General features: G+C 39.2%; 1 protein-coding gene across 1 annotated transcript in view; it reads right to left on the bottom strand.

Annotated features, from left to right (window-relative positions):
* SRD5A2 (steroid 5 alpha-reductase 2) overlaps window positions 1–19,297 on the bottom strand; it is a 43,196-nt gene that overhangs the window by 9,377 nt on the left and 14,522 nt on the right. Inside the window, exon 2 of the mRNA XM_043604203.1 lies at window positions 2,850–3,013. Within this exon, the coding sequence (XP_043460138.1) occupies window positions 2,850–3,013 (164 nt within the window). The remainder of the gene's footprint in view (window positions 1–2,849; window positions 3,014–19,297) is intronic.

The raw sequence follows: 19,297 nt of genomic DNA, 5'->3' as shown, positions 1-19,297 counted from the left end.
TGTTACTATGTACCAAGCACTGTCCTAAACATCAGGGATACAGTAGTGAGAAAACAGTCGAGGTGTCTGTTCTCATGGAGCTTACATTTTAGTGGAAGGAAACAAATGAATTCAAATAATTAAAATTGTTTTAATTATATAATGTCACACCAAAGCAGAAGATCATAGGATCATGAGATAGAGAATGAGCTGGGGAGGGGAAGTAGTGTCTCTACTTTAGATGAGGTGGAAAATCTTTTCTGAAGATTTGGCATTTGTCCTGTGATTTGAATAATGAGAACGCACAGATCTGAGGGACAGCAATCTAGTATAGGGATTAGGTGCAAAGGCCCTGAGGCTAGAATAGGTTTACCGTGACTAAGAAGTAGAAACTTTGCAGTTGAAACTTTAAGATAGAGGGAAAAGTGAGAAAATGTGGACTGGATGATAATTAAAAAAAACACAGTAAGCATTATATACCTTGGTGAGGAGTTTGGATTTTTAAGTGCAAGAGAAAGCCAGTGTCAGGTTTTAAGCAGGGAAAAATAGGAACTTATTTCTGTTTATTAATATTACAAAAGAAATAAATATGTGGAATACCTCATTTGAATTTGTAAAAATAAGAAAATCAAGACACCTTATTCCCACCACCCAGAAATTACCACCGTTAAACACCTTAGTGCGTATCCTTCCAGATTTTCATCTTGTGTAGTATCTAGGCCAGATTTCAATTTCCCCAGGAAGAAGCAAAATGCTCCTTATAGCTGGGTTGAGCAAACTAAGTCCAACATAGGACCATATCTTGTAGTTGGTCATTATCTCTTTTAAGACCACTTTTACCTCTACCTTTTTAAAACATTTTTTCAGGGCACTGACTACTTGAAAAGACTGGACTCTTGTACCTCAGAATGCTCCCCTTTCTAGGTAAGACTGGCTCATTTTCTCATGGTGCCATTCAGCTTACTTCTTCATTTGCCTTATTTCCTGTAAACTGGCATAAGTCATTTTCCTGTGTGGTTATGTTACCAGCTTGATATATAGTTAGGTACATTTATTTGTTTGTTCCCAATTTTAGGGAACTTTTTCCATTTAGATTTTTTTAAGTTTTCTTTAAATTTATTTTTTAAAATTCAAGTTAGTTAACATACAGTGTGGTATTGGTTTCAGGAGTAGAACCCAATGATTCATCACTTCCATGTAACACCCAATGCTCATCCCAACAAGTGACCTCCTTGATGCGTATCATAGATTTTTTTTAAGTTTTATTTAAGTAATCTCTACACCCCACATGGGGCTCAAACTCATAACCCTGAGATCAAGAGTTACTTGCTCCCTGGACTGAACCAGTCAGGTGCCCCCACTTAGATTTTTTTTTTTTACCTAAGTTATGAAGTTTTGTGATTCAAAGGACACAACCATATCAAAAGAGAAGCTCTGCCCACCATCCCATTCTCTTTCCCTGAAAATCTATGTGTCACCTTTTTAGTTTTTATCAATCTGATACTCCCTTTTCCAGTTTTATACACACACACACACTTCCCTCCCACCATTTTTACATGACAAGTAGCATACTATATATACTGTTCACACTTGATTTTTATATAACCACATATTCTGGAGACATCTTACAGGAGCACACAAAGACCTTCCTTGTTTTTGTTTTATTTTGTTTGTTTGTGTCTGTGGCTCCAGAACACTCCATTGTGTGCGTGTATCAGCATTCATATAACTAATCCTCCAGTCATTTGTGTTTTCTTTTTACTTCTCTTTCTTTTTTTTTTTTTAAGAGAGAGAGAGAGAGAGAGCGCACAGAGCAGAGGAAAAGGGCAGAGGGAGACAGAGACAGAGACGCTTAAAGTAGGCTCCATGCTCAGTGCAGAGCCTGATGCAAGGCTCAATCCCGTGACCCTGGGATCATGACCTGACCCTAAATCAAGAGTCAGACACTCAACCAACTGAGGCACCCAGGTGCTCCCGGTCATTTGTGGTTTCAAATGTTGACTCTGACTGCTATGTGCAAAAGGGGCTATTGAAGGCCAGTACCAGTGGTAGGAAGCTTAGTTTGAAGTTCACTGTCGTGGTCCCGGCAAGAGGTCATCGCTGCTCAGATTAGGACAAAGTTGGAGCAGTGAGGGAGAAGTGAGCCCAGTTGGCACAGTTATGGAACTAAATGCAGCTGTACTAGATAGCTGGATAGAACTGGATGTGTGATGTAAACAGAAAAATTAAGGATAATCCCTGCATTTTGGTTTGAGTCAAAGTAATGCACAATTGAAACTTCCCAACCTGAGTTCTTCTTGCAGATAATGAAAAAAAAATTCAACAATTAGTGTCTTCTACTATTTTAGATAAATGGTCAGGAAAAGTCTCTTTGAGGAGGCACAACTTGATAGAGACCTAAGTAAAGTGAGGGACCAATCTCCATGAATATATGTGGACAGAACATTCTAGACAGAGGGAATGGTCTGTTTGAAAGTTTTGGGGCCAGACCAGCTTGGCCATTTCAGGCCCAGCAGGAAGTTCCCTGAGGCTACAGCACAGTAAATGGATGGAGGCAGGAAATAGGGTTGGGAAATCGTGTAGGACCAACAATATTTGGGTGTCAGAAGCAGAGACAGTGGTAAGGAATTTGTATTTCATCCTGAGAGTAATAGAATTCTGGAGGATTCTTGGGGCGGGGGTGGGGGGGAATGATGTTTTTCAAAGTGCTCTCCTACTGCTTTATAGAGGAAAGACTGGTAGCAGGCAGAGAAGAAGAGAAGGGAGTCACTAAGGGTTATTGCAGTAGGGTGGGGAGAGGTGATGGTGATTCAGGCTGTTGGAAGGGATATTCACTGGGGTGTGGGTGGGAGATGGTCAGGTGTACTCACCCAGGCTAAACCGTATGTCTGTGTACCAATCAGCAGGGTATTCAGCACAGTAAATCAGATAGTAGCCTTGGAGAAGTCCATTTCCCATGCAGAAAATAAAGCCTTTGACGAGGAACACAACTGGAAAAGGCCTCCCTCTAGTACGCAATGAGTAAACAAATGTCCTGGGGTATATGGGAAAGAAAGGACAGGATACACTGTTTTAAAAAAAAAAATCAAATAAGATAAAACAATAAACAATTATATCAAGCCCACTTTTTAATTAATTAATTAATTAATTATTGAGAGAGAGAGAGAGAGAGAGAGAGAGAGAGAGGAGGGCAAAGAGAGAGAGAGGGAGGGAAGGTAAGAGAGTGTGGAGCCCAGAGCGGGGCTCAAATACACCTGGAGCAGGACTCAAATGCACAAACTATGAGGTCATGACCCGAGCCAAAGTCAGATGCTAAAACGATTGAGACACCCAGGTGCCCCACATCAAACCCATTTTATAAAATCATTTTCCGGTGAATTTATGCAAAGAAGAATATTATTATTCAATTCTATAGCAATCATTTATGCTATTATTTATCTCACTTCATTAAAATCCACAGTAGTCACCATTTATTACCTTATTTTATTCTCAGACCAGCCTTGAAAGTTACATTTCCTCTCCATCCAGTAGTTAATAAATTCAATCCTATGAGCCCAGAATTGGAGATCAGCTTTATATCAATCTACAAGTAAAATCCATACCATCCTGAAGAAAGGGAAAGCCTGGCCTGCCCCATGCAGCAGTGCAATGACATTTTTATAGCAGCCACTCAACGATGCATTTTTCTATGTCTCTCTGATAGACTTAATTACTGATACTGTAGCATTTCTAGAAAGTGGACTGAAAAATCTCGTGAGAAAAGAGAGAGAGTCCTCTAAATGTTATGGAATCTAGAGTAATCTAGGAAGATTGAACTAAAAAAAATAGAAATAGCCTCAAAATAAAAATTTGCCAAGGTATAATTGAATGCTAGGCATCAACTATATCTTCTTTGTAACTTTCCTTCTTTTATCGTTCAATATAACAATCATACAGGTAAGTTCATAAACCTATGTGAACAGGTCTTTAAGATTTTTAAAAATATTTTTATTTATTTTTGAGAGAATGAAAGAGAGACAGAGTGTGAGCAGGGGAGGAGCAGAGAGAGAAGGAGACACAGAATCCAAAGCAGGCTACAGGCTCTGAGCTGTCAGCACACAGCCCAACATGGGGCACGAACTCACAGACTGCGAGGTCATGACCTGAGCCAAAGCCCAACCGACTGAGCCAACCAGGCGCCCCGTGCGTGAACAGTTTAATGCATAACTATTAAATAAACACCCATATAATCACTAAGCAAGTCAAGAAATAGAACATTCCCATCACTCCCAGAAGCCTCCCATGGGTCCCTCCCTATTCATGGTACCACCATCACCCCAGACATAACCACCATCCTGATTTCTATGATAATTTCTTTTTGCTTCTTTACAATTTTACCACATTTGGATGCATCTATAAAAATATGGTTTATTTCTGTTCATTTTTAATTCCATACGAATGGACTCATATTCTATGATTATTAGAGTATCATTAATGTCATGTCTTTAACTCCTATTGTCAATATAAGCATGTTGCTGCATATAAGCTATATAGTTCAAGCATGTTGTTGTATATAAGCTATATAGTTCATATACTTTCATGGTTGTATATTACTGTTATGTATGAATATATCACATGTGTTTATCTATTTTACTTTGATGGATATTTGGGTTGCTTCCAAAGTCTTATAACCACTCATTATTTCATGATTTTACATTTTACTTTTAAACCTTTGATTCATTTCTTTTGTTGTAAGAAGTTAGATAAGAATCCGACTTAAATCTTTTTCCTAATGGTAGTAAATTTACTTAATTCTTTTTGTCACTGACATGCACTACCATTGGTATTATCAAATTGCCATAAAAATTGATTCTTCTTCTAGACTCTCGATTCTTTTCCATTGATCTATTGATTGCCAGTATTACACTGTTTTAATAATTGTACTTTTAATATATATCTTAATACTAGGTGGGGCTAAGTAAACTCTACTCCTAATGTGGGGCTCAAACTCACAACCCTAAGATCAAGAGTTGTAAGCTCTAGTGACTGAGTCAGCCAGTTGTAGGTGGGGCTATTCTTAAATCATTACTCTTTTTGAGGCTTTTCAACTTATTCTATATTATGTATTTCTTCATCTGAACTTTAAAACCAACTCATGGAACACTCACCCCGCTAATTTTAGAAATACTCCTAGATGTAAAAATTAATTAAGGGAGGGAAATCACAGAAGGGGGACCTCTAAGAGTTTGTAAGAAAGCATAAAAGCAAAGAAAAAACTGGCAAAAAAATAGAAGTCAAAATCAACTTTGTCAAAACTTTGGGTATTAGCCCAGAGTTGCAGTAACATGGGGAGCATTTTAGGCAAGAAAATAGCTGAATCTCAGGAAGGGCCACAAACACCGTGCATTTTAACTTACTCATCTTAGTCCCATTTCCCACGTTCCAGCTCACCACAGCCTCAAAAGTAACAGCCCGCATTCCCAGGATTGGAGGGAGGAAAACAGGGCTGGAGCCTTAGTCCCAAAGAGAACTCATCATGTTATCTGTCTGGTGGTTCCCCTCAAAAGGCTTGTCTTTTGACCACCTCACTCAACCTTACCCAGGGCTAAATGTTTCTGGGGAAGGGGGATGTTTTTGAATGTTTTACTAGGACAGTGGCCTCAGGCAACGGATAACAGGTGGGGCAGATGAAAAACTCATCCAAAAGCTTTAAAGGAAAGATGGAGGAATGAGATGTCCATAAGGGGTTTTGAAAATCTCAGGTATGTTTCTGGGAATCTACACAGCCATGAACATGCATAGGACCATGCACATGTTCAAAAACAGACCTGAAAATGTCCTACACTCTCACCTCTGATTGACCTTAAGGTTTGCACAAGTAGCTAACAAGGCTAAAAGCAGAGCTGTAAACTACATGGGTGATTACTGAACAAGTCCCTTAACAGACACCCAGAGGTCCTTGGAAAAGACAAGGGAGACTTAATTGGTTCCAGGTGTTTAGGGACAGCTCTGTGCCATCATTAACTGATCATTGAGCTAACAAGCAGTGACTTCAGTGGCCACAACAATAAAGATGAAGACTTCAGAGAATGAGTTCAGAAAAGTCACTAAGCAAACAAACGACTATGACAATAGACAGCAACAACAACAAGCCCCTGGAAGGCAGGGAGAATCTGATTCCCAGAGCTGCCACAAAGTATCATCAGAAATGCTTCATTTTCAACAATCAACCATGGGACATACAAAGAAATAGGAAGGTATGACCCATACACAGGGGAGAAAAGCAACCAAAAGATGGTGATGCTGTCCCTGAGAAGCCCTATCACTGAGCTTACCAGACAAAAACTATAAATTAACTATTTTAAATATATGAAAACATACATTAATACAAGAACTTGTCCACAAATATTTATAGCAGCATTATTTATAGTAACCAAAATGAAACAACCCAAACGGGAATGGATGATGAGTGGATAAACAAAATGTTGTACATCCATACAATGACATGTTATTAAACCATAAGAAGGAATAAAGCAGTGGTACATATGCTACATGAATGGACCTTAAAAACAATATCCTACATGAAAGAGGCCAGTCACAAAAGGCCACATATTCTATGATTCCATCCATATGAAATGTCCAGAACAGACAAATCTTTAGAGACAGGTGGTTGCCAGGGGCTGGGGGATGAAGGAATGGGGACTGACTGCTACCAGGTACAAGATTTCTTTTGGGGATGATGAAAATATTCCAGAATTAGACAAGGGTGAAGGTTGCACAATTTTTTCGACATACTAAAAACCATTTAATTGTACACTTTAGTATGATGAATTTTATGGTATGTGAATTATATCTCAATTTTTAAGTTAACCAAGAGAAAATTCAAGCAGTGGTGCACAGGGGTTAAATTGCAAGGCTTCTTGGGGTGCCTTGGTGTCTCAGTCTGTTAAACGCCCAACTCTGGGTTTTGGCTCAGGTCATGATCTCACAGTCTGTGGGTTCGAGCCCTATGTCAGGCTCCATGCTGATGGTGCAGACCCTGCCTGGGATTCTCTCTCCCTCTCTCTCTGCCACTCCCCTGCACTCACTCTCTCTCTCTCTCTCTCTCTCTCTCAATAAATGAATTTTTTTTTTTAATTGTAGGGCTTCTTCCATTTACTAGCTCTATGACCCTGTCACCTAACTTCATTTGTTGTGTCTGTCTTTTCATCCACCCCCATTTCATAGGGTTGTGAGGATTAAGTGAGTCAGTATATGCAAGGTGCTTAGACCGGAACAAAGAAGAGGTCAGTAAACGTGTTGTTTTTGGTAATGTGTTTATTAGGTTGTTGTTGACATTACCATTTTATTCACGTACAGGTGGTTCCTTTGCACTAACTCAGGTCTTTTTTGTGTGTTCCCCAGTACATTTTTAAGTTTCTTCACATAGATTTTGCACATTTTTTGTTATGTTTAATCCCACGCTTTTTAAAATCTTATTTTGTGTGACTGTCAATGGGATTTTCCATTGACCTCTATTAACTGATTGTTTTACATATAGAAGGCCTTTGATTTTTCTACTATTAATATATTAATTTTGTTCCCAACCACATCCTGAATTCCTTATTATTTATAATAGCTTTCCAGTATACTTTCCAGGATTTCCTGTAACTAATGTTATACTTCACTCTTAGAAGATTCTGGAAGGCTTCATTCTTTGACCGTGCTCTGGAATGACATATAGCACTAGAATTACACAGTCTTTAAAAATTTGGCAGAAGCTTTTTGTGAAATCTGTCTAGGACTACACTGCTGGGAGGAGGGTTTGTTTTTATTATTGATAATATCTCTATTTCTCTCAGAATAATTGGTTTCTTTGTCTTATCTATGCCTTCTGGGGCACTCTAGTAAGTCCTGAAAAACACATGTTTTTTATACAAAATCATGCTTATCACTCAAGTTTTTAAATGTATTTGCATAAGGCTGAGAAGATCATACTTTATGATACTTTTAAACTCTCAGTACATTTTCTTATTACTCCTTCACCACAAGGGTCTTTCTTACTATCCTTTTATAGCCACATCCTCTCCCCATTCCTGGTAACCACTAACCTGTTTTCATTTTCCACAGTTTTGTCATTTCAAGATTATGTTAAGTGGATCGAACACATGTAGTTTTTAAAGTGGTTTTTTGGCACAAAAACAGACACATAGACCAATGGAATAGAATAGAAACCCCAGAACTAGACCCACAAACGTATGGCCAACTCATCTTTGACAAAGCAGGAAAGAACATCCAATGGAAAAAAGACAGCCTCTTTAACAAATGGTGCTGGGAGAACTGGACACCAACATGCAGAAGGTTGAAACTAGACCACTTTCTCACACCATTCACAAAAATAAACTCCAAATGGATAAAGGACCTAAATGTGAGACAGGAAACCATCAAAACCTTAGAGGAGAAAGCAGGAAAAGACCTCTCTGACCTCAGCCGTAGCAATCTCTTACTCGACACATCCCCAAAGGCAAGGGAATTAAAAGCAAAAGTGAATTACTGGGACCTTATGAAGATAAAAAGCTTCTGCACAGCAAAGGAAACAACCAACAAAACTAAAAGGCAACCAACGGAATGGGAAAAGATATTCGCAAATGACATATCGGACAAAGGGCTAGTATCTAAAATCTATAAAGAGCTCACCAAACTCCACACCCAAAAAACAAATAACCCAGTGAAGAAATGGGCAGAAAACATGAATAGACACTTCTCTCAAGAAGACATCCGGATGGCCAACAGGCACATGAAAAGATGTTCAGCGTCGCTCCTTATCAGGGAAATACAAATCAAAACCACACTCAGGTATCACCTCACGCCAGTCAGAGTGGCCAAAATGAACAAATCAGGAGACTATAGATGCTGGAGAGGATGTGGAGAAACAGGAACCCTCTTGCACTGTTGGTGGGAATGCAAATTGGTGCAGCCGCTCTGGAAAGCAGTGTGGAGGTTCCTCAGAAAATTAAAAATAGACCTACCCTATGACCCAGCAATAGCACTGCTAGGAATTTATCCAAGGGATACAGGAGTACTGATGCATAGGGCCACTTGTACCCCAATGTTCATAGCAGCACTCTCAACAATAGCCTAATTATGGAAAGAGCCTAAATGTCCATCAACTGATGAATGGATAAAGAAATTGTGGTTTATATACACAATGGAATTCTACGTGGCAATGAGAAAAAATGAAATATGGCCTTTTGTAGCAACGTGGATGGAACTGGAGAGTGTGATGCTAAGTGAAATAAGCCATACAGAGAAAGACAGATACCATATGGTTTCACTCTTATGTGGATCCTGAGAAACTTAACAGGAACCCATGGGGGAGGGGAAGGAAAAAAAAAAAAGAGGTTAGAATGGGAGAGAGCCAAAGCATAAGAGAATGTTAAAAACTGAGAACAAACTGAGGGTTGATGGGGGGTGGGAGGGAGGAGAGGGTGGGTGATGGGTATTGAGGAGGGCACCTTTTGGGATGAGCACTGGGTGTTGTATGGAAACCAATTTGTCAATAAATTTCATTAAAAAAAAGAATACTAAGGAAGATAAACAGAAATGTAACCTCATTTTCAATAAAGTTAGGAGACATCTGTAAAAAAATAAATAAATAAATAATAAAGTGGTTTTTGTCACTCAGCATGATTCCTTCAAGATTCATCCAAGTTCCGAGATTTATTTGTAAGTGAAAAAAAGGAAGCTGATAAAGAGTATATTACAAAAAGCTTGCCATCGTTTTGTAATCAAGAAAAGGAGGGGTGCCCGGGTGTCTTGGTTGGTTAAACATCTGACTTCACGAGCCCCCCGTCCGGTTCTGTGCTAACAGCTCAGAGCCTGGAACCTGCTTTGGATTCTGTGTGTCTCTCTCTCTGCCCCTCCCCTGCTTATGCTCTGTCTCGCTCTGTGTCTCAAAAAAATAAAATAAAATGTTTAAAAAAACATTTTAAGGAAATAATATATACAATTTATTTTTTATAAAAGCATTATTGAGATAAAATTCACATATACAAAATTCACCCTTTGAAGTGCACAATTCAGTGGTTTTTAGTATAGTCACAAAGTTGTGCAATCATCACCATTATCTAATTCCAGAATAGTTTCATCACCCCAAAAAGAAATCCCGTAACTGGTGGCAGTCAATTCCAATTTTCCACACCCCCAACACCACCAGCTTCTGGTCAACAACCAATCTACTCTGTCTGTAAGGATTTGCTTCTTCTGAACATTTCTTACCAATGTAATCACACACGATGTGGTCTTCTGTGACTGAGTCCTTTCATTTAGCATAATGCTTTCCAGGTTCATCCACGTTGTACTGTGTATCAGAACGTCCCTCCCTCTTGGGGCGCCTGGGTGGCTCAGTCGGTTAAGCGCCGACTTCGGCTCAGGTCATGATCTCGCGGTCGGTGAGTTTGAGCCCCACGTCGGGCTCTGTGCTGACAGCTCAGAACCTGGAGCCTGTTTCAGATTCTGTGTCTCCCTCTCTCTGACCCTCCCCCGTTCATGCTCTGTCTCTCTCTGTCTCGAAAATAAATAAAAACATTAAAAAATTTTTTTAAAAAAACCCTTCCCTCTTAAAGCTGAATAATATTCAATTATATGGATATACCACAATTTGTTTACCCATTTGTCAACTGATAGAAATATGGGTTGTTTGCACTTTTTAGCTACTAGGAGTAATGCTGCCATGAGCATTCATGTCTAAATTTTATGTGAATGTATATTTTCCATTCTCTTGGGTAGATACCTAGAAGTGGAATTTGTGGGCCTTATGGTTATATTAACATTTTAAGGAACTGACAAACTGTTTATCAAAGTGGTCACATTTGCTTGCTTTTGCAAAACAAAACAAACCCTAAAGGGTAAATGAGAAACTAATTTTAAAAGATACTTAGCTATAGAGGGCAGAAGGAAGGGAAAGGATAAAGAGTATAAGGGATTGAGGTGGAAATGAAACGTCACTGAATTTACCTTTTTTTAAAAAAAAATTTTAACATTTATTTATTTTTGAGAGATAGAGTGAGACAGAGCATGAGTGGGGGAGGGGCAGAGAGAGGGAGGGACACAGAATCCAATGCAGGCACCAGGCTCTGAGCTGTCAGCACAGAGCCTGATGCAGGGCTTGAACTCACAGACCACAAGATCATGACCTGAGCTGAAGTTGAATGCTTAACCAACTGGGCCACCTAGGCACCCCATTTACCTTTTTATATAGCTTTGAAATATGGCCCATGTGAATGCCTTTATGTTTAAAAAGTTACAAAAAGAGCAAACTGTAAAAGTGAAAACAAAGAGAAACATAAATCCAGTTGTATATAAAGTTGGTAACACAAGCACATACACAAAAAGAATCCTTTCAAGTGACTTTTGAACATGGTATTATGACTGTATATCCTTAGTGGGACAGAAAGAATGGCACAGAAATAACAACTGATTTTTTTGTTTTTATCAGTAATAATGGTATTGTAATATAAATTATCTTATTAATATTGTCAGAGAAAGCCAACAAGTATACCTGCTATTGTGATTAAGAACTAAGATTTTCAGGGGCTCCTGGGTGCCCTAGTCAGTTGGGTGTCCAACTCTTGATTTTGGCTCAGGTCATCATCCCAGTGTTGTGGAATTGAGCCCCACATTGGGTTCAACACTGAGCACTGAGCGTGGAGCCTGCTTAGGATTCTCTCTCTCTTTCTCTCTCTCTCTCTCTCTCTCTCTCTCTCACCCCCTCTGCCTTTCTCCCCTGCTCACATGCTCTTTCTCTCTCTCTCTAAAATAAAAATAAAGGCAAAAAAGAAACTAAGATTTTTGGTGTAAAAGAAAAGGATATGAATATAAAGTCAAAGGAAATGTAATGTTGAATTTGAATTGGAGGTATCATATAAATTCATGACTTGTAATTCTGACCCACTCAAAGACATAGGAGTAATGACACGCCCATAGCAATAAGCACCAGGTCTTCATTTGTGAATGCTATTCTCTAAAAGAAGCAGGCCACCATGGAGAAACAGCTCATTCCAGATCAGAGGCAGAAAAAGTATAAGGTGAGACAGAAATGTTTTGGTTGTGTTGGAAAGTAAGGAAACAATCCAAGATCAAAAGGGAGATGATGGGGACTGTCAAAACTACATACGTGCCAACCGGAAAGGAGTTCCACTGGCCAAATTTGTAACAAACTGCATATCAAAAAGAATAATGACTATAGTTGATGGTTAATATCTGTAAACTGAGGTTAATCTTTACTACCTCATTGGATTCCTGGAAAAATTAAATGTTTATGCAAGGAAAAATGCCTGACACAGGATAGTTGCTGAAGATTTTGTTTCTCTTCCCCTTCATACCCCATGAAGCCTTGAGGGCCTAAAGGTAGCTTAAGTTCTCAAAGGGAAAGGGTCCTGGAAGGCTACAGAAAGGTTATCTGAAAATTTTTTTAAATAGTTGCTTGCCTCCCAGAGTGGCCCTGTCAGTGCCAACAATGCCCCCAAACTGGTGCTCGCATGTGAGCCATGCTTCCAGATCAAATCACATATCTGCCTCACCCCTAACCTCTAGACCTTTTAAATCTGAATGCAAAGCCAAAACTCATCATATCTCATCCAAAGGAGTGTGTTATAATCAGAACAGGCTCATGGCTATAATAAAGAACTCTAAAGTATCAGAGTTTCCACATAACAAAAGTTCATTTCTTGCTCATGCCACAGCATAATGTTCAGCGGTGGTGCTCTGCTCCACAATCATTCAGGATCCAGACTCTTCCAGGCCATCTTCCTCCTCTGATGGGCAAACAAAGAGAGAGAGCATAGAGGATGGTGTATAGGTTTTCCCAAGGGCCAGGCCGTAGGCTGGAAGTGGCCTCACTGGGAAATGTAGCCTCATTGGATTTCCCAGCAGGAAAAGGAAAAGAGGGTTGGTGAAACCCATCATAAGGAACAGGCTCTCGAAAGTCAGGAGCCCCAGAAGGGCAAATAATCCTTCTGATCTGAATGATTTTGCTGCTGGAAAGCTGGAAGCAGTTCAAAATAAATGTTTCAATGTAGAAAGCAATAAAAACAATGAAGATAAAGGAAAAGAGAGTCAAGTAGCCCAAGAGGTTGACAATTAGTGCTATGGAGGGTGCAGGTGAGTTTCACATTCAGATCCCACATATGCTCTGAGACTCAGTTTTCCTGATCTGGGACCACTTTGCTTTAATTCCCTCCTACACTGCTAATGACATTTTCATTCTCTTGTGTTTGTTCTGATACAGAGACTGATAAGTACTCTGTAAATATAAAGTTTTCTATCACTGCTAAGTAAATATTCATTTTGGGGGACTCTTATTGGAAAGGGTTAACTGAAATTCCAAATCCAAATTAAATTAAAGAAACAACCTTTAAAATTACACATCTTCCATAGACCAACTCATATTTAACTAAGTCTTCTTCAAATATAAATGCTATTGCTAAGATTATCAAGCCTATTGAAGACTTTTCACTATATGAAATTTTAGATTCCATTGTCAATCAAAATAAATTCAAATTCTATATGTAAATACAAGGTTTCCATGTATATATTTACTTGTTATGTGTAGTAATAATTCCTTCCTCAATCCATGTCTCCCTTCATCCACCACCCCATTGTTTTGCTTTCCTTTACAGCAAAACTCCTTCAAAGAGTTGTCTATACTTGCCATCTCTCTGTCTCTCCTCCTCTTCTTTCTTCCTTCCCCAGCCACAGAAACTGATCTTGGCAAGACCACCAGAGACCTTCATATTTCCAGATCCAAGAGTCCATTTTCAGCTCTCTTCTTATTTGACAAGTTAACCTCTCCATCCTTCTGGAAACACTTTCTTCACTCAGCTTCCAGCACACCACTTTCTCTTGGTTCTTCTACTTTACTGATTTCTCCTCATTTTCCTTTGCTGCTTTCTCTTTATTTCCTTGACCTGTAAATATTGGAGTGCTCCAGGGCTCAGGACTCTTTTCTTTATTTATAGCCTCTATAGATGAGACCATGTCTAGTCTCATATCTTTAAATATCATACACAGAGTGACAACTCCCAAATTTATGTCACCAGACAGGATGTCTGCAGTCCTTGAACTCAGATTCATACAGCCAGTGTTCCACTAGACTTCCAGTTTAAAGGATATCTCAAAGTTAATACATCCAAACCCAAAACCCTAATTCCCCACCCTTCCCAAAACCTGCACTTCCCTAAGTCTGCCTCATCTCAGTAAATGGCAAGTTCATTCTTCCAATTGCTGATTGTGGACTTTGCACCACTGTTGACTCCTCTCTCTCTCTCACTCTCTCTCTGCCTCTCTCTCTCATATACCACATTAAATCTATTAACAAATCATATCAGCTCTACATTCAAAATATTTCCAGAACCTGACTGCCTCTCACCAACTCTATCAAATAGAAAAATATCAAGAAGTTCTCCAAAAGTTGGAAACTTAACAGGATACTTCCAAATAATTTATGGTTCAAAGAGTAAGCTTCAAAGGATATCAAAAACTATATTGAACTCAATGAAAATTAAAATTATAATGTATCAGAATTCATGGGACACAGCTAAATCAGTGCTGAGACGGAAATTTGTTGCACTAAATGCATACAATTAGAAAAGACGAAAGAAAGGTCTCAAAGCTCCCACCTTAAGAATCTAGGAAAAAAAGATCATAATAAATTCAAAAGAGGCATAAGAAAGGCAATAATAAAGATAAAAGCAGAAATCAAGGAAATTAAACATTAAAATGATAAGTGAGAGAGGAGAGGGAAGAGAGAGTTACTGCTGAGCCAGGAAAGAATCTGAAGCTCACAGATGTGGTAATTTTCCTAGGACCACATGAGATGAGATTCAAATGAGGGTCCTCTGCTTCAAAATAACTCACTCATTTCCAGTTGGAAAGAGAAATTGTGATCAACATATACAACTGGGGGAAAAAATCCCAAATACCCTTCAAAAGAACCCAGGTTTGGTTTTCAGACATTTTAGTTCAAAGATCTATTACATCTATTGGAGTCATCTGTTGTATTTGCCACCCAATATTCATTCTTCCTTATTAGAGTAACTACCTTGGTTCTCCTTCCCATCTTAGCCCACAAGAGGGTTCATCCTCTTCAGGCTCCTCAGCCAATCAAAACAGGGATAGCCTTATCACTCTGGTTATTTCAGAAATTGGCATGTGACCCAACAAATCCCAATAAGGTTTTGCTTACATTTTTTTGAGAACTGTTCTTTTCCACATGTCCTGGATCAGAGAGGATATAAGCTGTTAGATCCTACAGTTGTCTTGCCACCACTAAAGGACAGCCTTTCAGAGAACAGAACCAGAAAAGGTAGAGCCAATAGCTGGAGAGAGAAACTGAGTCTTGATAGTATCTTTAGAACCACGCATCAATCCGGACCTGAAGTCAGAATTTTTCAGTCATGAGAGTTAACAAATTCAGGTTTTGTGTAAGTCCATTTGAATTGATTTTTCTGTTACTTGGAACTGAAAGAGTCCTTATTAAAGCACCATCACACTGTTCTCCTTTGAAATAAATCAAACTTTTCCAAAGATAAAGCCAGGAATGGTGAGGGTTTTCAGTTGTATTTAATCATAAAATAGAGTTGCCCCCCAATTTTTCCCTTTGGAGCAGAACCCACCAAGAGGTTCTTCTGTATGCCAAAGGGCATTGGGCCAACTAATCCTCTGAGCCCTTGGTTCACTTCCCTGAGTCCTTCCAATGAAATAATAAACACTGACAATGAATAGTCACTTGTCTGTATATACACAGGTGATACCTGTTATTGTAAATAATGGTTTTGGATATATTAGAGAGCAGGGTATGTAGGCCAAATGCAAGGGTGACTAGACACAGAATGAGTCAGTGATGCATCCCATCCAAGCTTACATTTTTTATGGACCTTGAGTCAAATGGTGGCCCCCTAGAAAAGATGTGTCCATCCCTAATCCCCAGAACTTGTGAATATCACTCTATAGCAAAAGAGTGAAGACTGTGTTATATGGCAAAAGATGTGATTAAATTAAGGATCCTGAGAAGAGAGTATCCTGGATAGTCTGGGTGTACCCTGACTGCAATCACATGTAGCCTCATACAAGAAAGGGGCAGAAAAAGAGAAGAAAGACACACAGACAAAAGGCAATGTGAAGACAGAGAACAGAGATGTGACCACAAGCCAAGGAATGTTTATAGCCACCAGAAGACGGAAGAGGTAAGAAATGGGTTTTCCAGAGGGACCACAGTGCTGCTGACACCTTGATTTCAGACTTGTGGCCTCCAGAATGGCGAGAGAAAAAAATTTCTGTTATTTCAAGCCACTCAGTTTGTGGTGATTTGTTAGAGCAGCTATAGGGAAATAATAAGTCTTGTTAGAGTAATATTAGGCCATTGAGATTAATTTCAGTTCAGACATTTGGTAGGAAACACCAGCAAAGGACACCAGACAGCTAATGTTTGTATAGTGCTTCCTAAGTTCCAAGTAATATTCTAGGTACTATGCACATATTAACCCATTTAGTTATTAAAGTTACCTAGAGGGCACCTGGGTGGTTCAGTTGGTTAAGTGTCTGACTTCAGTTCAAGTCATGATTTCGTGGTTTGTGGGTTTGAACCCCATGTCAGGCTCTGTGCTGACAGCTCAGAGCCTGGAGTCTGCTTCGGATTCTGTGTCTCCCTCTCCCTTTAACCTTCGCCTGCTCACACCCTGTCTTCCCCCCTCCCTCCCTCTCTCTCTCTCTCTCTCTCAAAAATAAGAAAGAAAGAAAGAAAGAAAGAAAGAAAGAAAGAAAGAAAGAAAGAAAGAAAGAAAGAAAAAAGAAAGTTACCCTAGGAGATAGGTATTACTATATTATTCCATTTTACAGATAAGGAAACTGAGGCACAATGAGAACTGGTATTTAGGTACAGGTAGAGCTAGTTCCAGAGTGTATGTTCTTGATCACTTCACTCTCTAGCAGTTACTATGTGGAAAAGGAATCAATCAGGCACATGGGGATTAGTCTACATCAGAGGTTCTCACTTCTGGTTGTACTTTCAAATCACCTTTAGGCTTTAGGAACCCTAAAGGGGAAGAGTCACACTGAAGACAAATTATTCAGAATCTTCAGCATAGAATCTTGAACATCAGTAGTGCTTAAGATTTCCATCAGATGATTCTAATGTGAAGCCAAGGTTTAAAAACACTGACATAATAACCTCCAATTTGCACATTTAACTAATTTTTTCAAGTTGGCTTTGACCAGATGTTTGGCTTCTCCAAAGGCTATGCCTACACAGAGAAATTGGATTGCCAAACCTAGTAAAAGGTCTAATTCAGCAAAACCACGTTGTTTTTTCCTGAAGTGGAATAGCTGACCATTTACTATTAAGGGCTGGACCATGGGAAAAATTCAATGTGAGGTCTCCCCAAAGCAAGGATCCTGAGACTTCTTGTCATCTTGCTTTGACACCCTACAAGTGAAGATAGTCAGGTTCCATTATCCACCCCTAGTAGATATCTTCTGGTTTGAATCATCTAGTGGTCATGATCCAGTAGATCTATTTTAATTGTGAAAAACATTGAAATGATTAGCTCATGAAGACTTAAAATAAATGAAGCCATTTTGAAGTTTTCTGTTTATGTTTTTTTATATCTTCATATTTGTGTCCTGGTAGTGCTGGGGGCTCACTCACTCACTTCTCCCTCTTCCTGCCTCTACCTCAACAGAGAAGTTCAATCTGAACATGTAATGAACTACCAAAGTTTTAAGGAACTTGGAGGGTTCCTCTGAGTGATAGAAAGATAATCATCATACAAGAGACATACTACTATTGATCACTATTTATACCCCCAAAGATCAAAATCTGAGTATACAAATAGAATCAGATCAACCTCTTGGCCTGAGTAACTAATCAATTAATTCGAATAACTAGTTAAACTTTTTTTAAAAAAAATTTTAAGTGTTTATTCATGTTTGAGAGAGAGAGAGAGAGAGAGAGAGAGAGGTGAGAGTGGGCAAGAGAGAGTGGGCAGAGAGAGAGGGAGACAGAGAAACCGAAGCAGGCTCCAGGCTCTGAGCTATTAGCACAGAGTCCAATGCAGGACCCAAACCCATGAACTGTGAGATCATGACTTGAGCCAAAGTCAAAAGCTTAACCAACAGAGTCACCCAGGTGCCCCTAACTTATCTTTTCAAGTTGACTGTTTGAGGTGGGTTTTGGCACTGTGTAGGAACACCTGCTCAGCCATTCACTCCAACTGCTCTTGACGAAATAAGTAAATTGTAGATAGCGACATGGGGTGATTTTCAGCTTGAAGCACAAAATCCAGTAAGCTTTGCAGGCTCAGGGCAAAGTATGTAGACTGTTGGACACAAATACATCATCTCTCTAGGCTACAACTTTGTCCCCTTTATTTTTCATTGTTTGCAAAAAGAAATTTATGGTTTTCTAATTCCAGCTCTTTGGCTTTATACTGCAGCCCAGCTTTATTTTTTCTTTTTGTTTTTGTTTGTCTTGCTAGTTTTTAAATATAATTTATTGTCATGTTAGCTAACATACAATGTATACAGTGTGTTCTTATCTTCAGGAGTAGATTCCCATGATTCATCGCTTACATACGACACCCAGTGTTCATCCCAACAAGTGCCCTCCTCAATGCCCATCACCCATTTTCTTCTCTCCCCCATCACCCCCCCACCAACCCTCAGTTCGTTCTCTGTATTTAAGAGTATCTTATGGTTTGCCTCCCTCCATTTGAAACTATTTTTCCCCTTCCCTTCCCCCATGGTCTTCTATTAAGTTTCTCAAATGCCACATATGAGTGAAAACGTATGATATCTGTCTTTCTCTGACTGACTTATTTCACTTATGTAGCCCAGCCTTATAGGGCTTCTCATGCTGTTCGGAAACTGTTCTATATAGCCATGTAGCAATGAGGCTTATATAGTGCCATCATTCTGAGAACTTCTGAGAAATTTCTACCTTGATTTAAATATTGTCCTGGCACTCAGTAGCCCCGATCAAAGAGTACCATTTTTTAAAATTTTATTTAAATCCAAGTTAGTTAACATACAGTGTAATAATAATTTCAAGATTGGAATTTAAAGATTCATCACTTACACATAATACCCAGTGCTTATCCCAACACCCATTTATAAAGGAAACCACTTTCAAGGGCAAAATGGGTGATGGACATTGAGGAGGGCACTTGTTGAGATGAGAACTGGGTGTCGTATGTAAGCAATGAATCATGGGAATTTACCCCCCAAACCAAGAGCACACTGTACATGCAGTACATTAGCCAACTTGACAATAAATTATATTAAAAAAAAAAAGAAAGGACACCAC

The sequence above is a fragment of the Prionailurus bengalensis genome, chromosome A3, assembly GCF_016509475.1.
Source record: "Prionailurus bengalensis isolate Pbe53 chromosome A3, Fcat_Pben_1.1_paternal_pri, whole genome shotgun sequence".
NCBI lineage: Eukaryota > Metazoa > Chordata > Mammalia > Carnivora > Felidae > Prionailurus > Prionailurus bengalensis.
The sequence above is the reverse complement of the archived record's forward strand: the minus strand, read 5'-3'. Positions and strand labels throughout refer to the sequence as shown.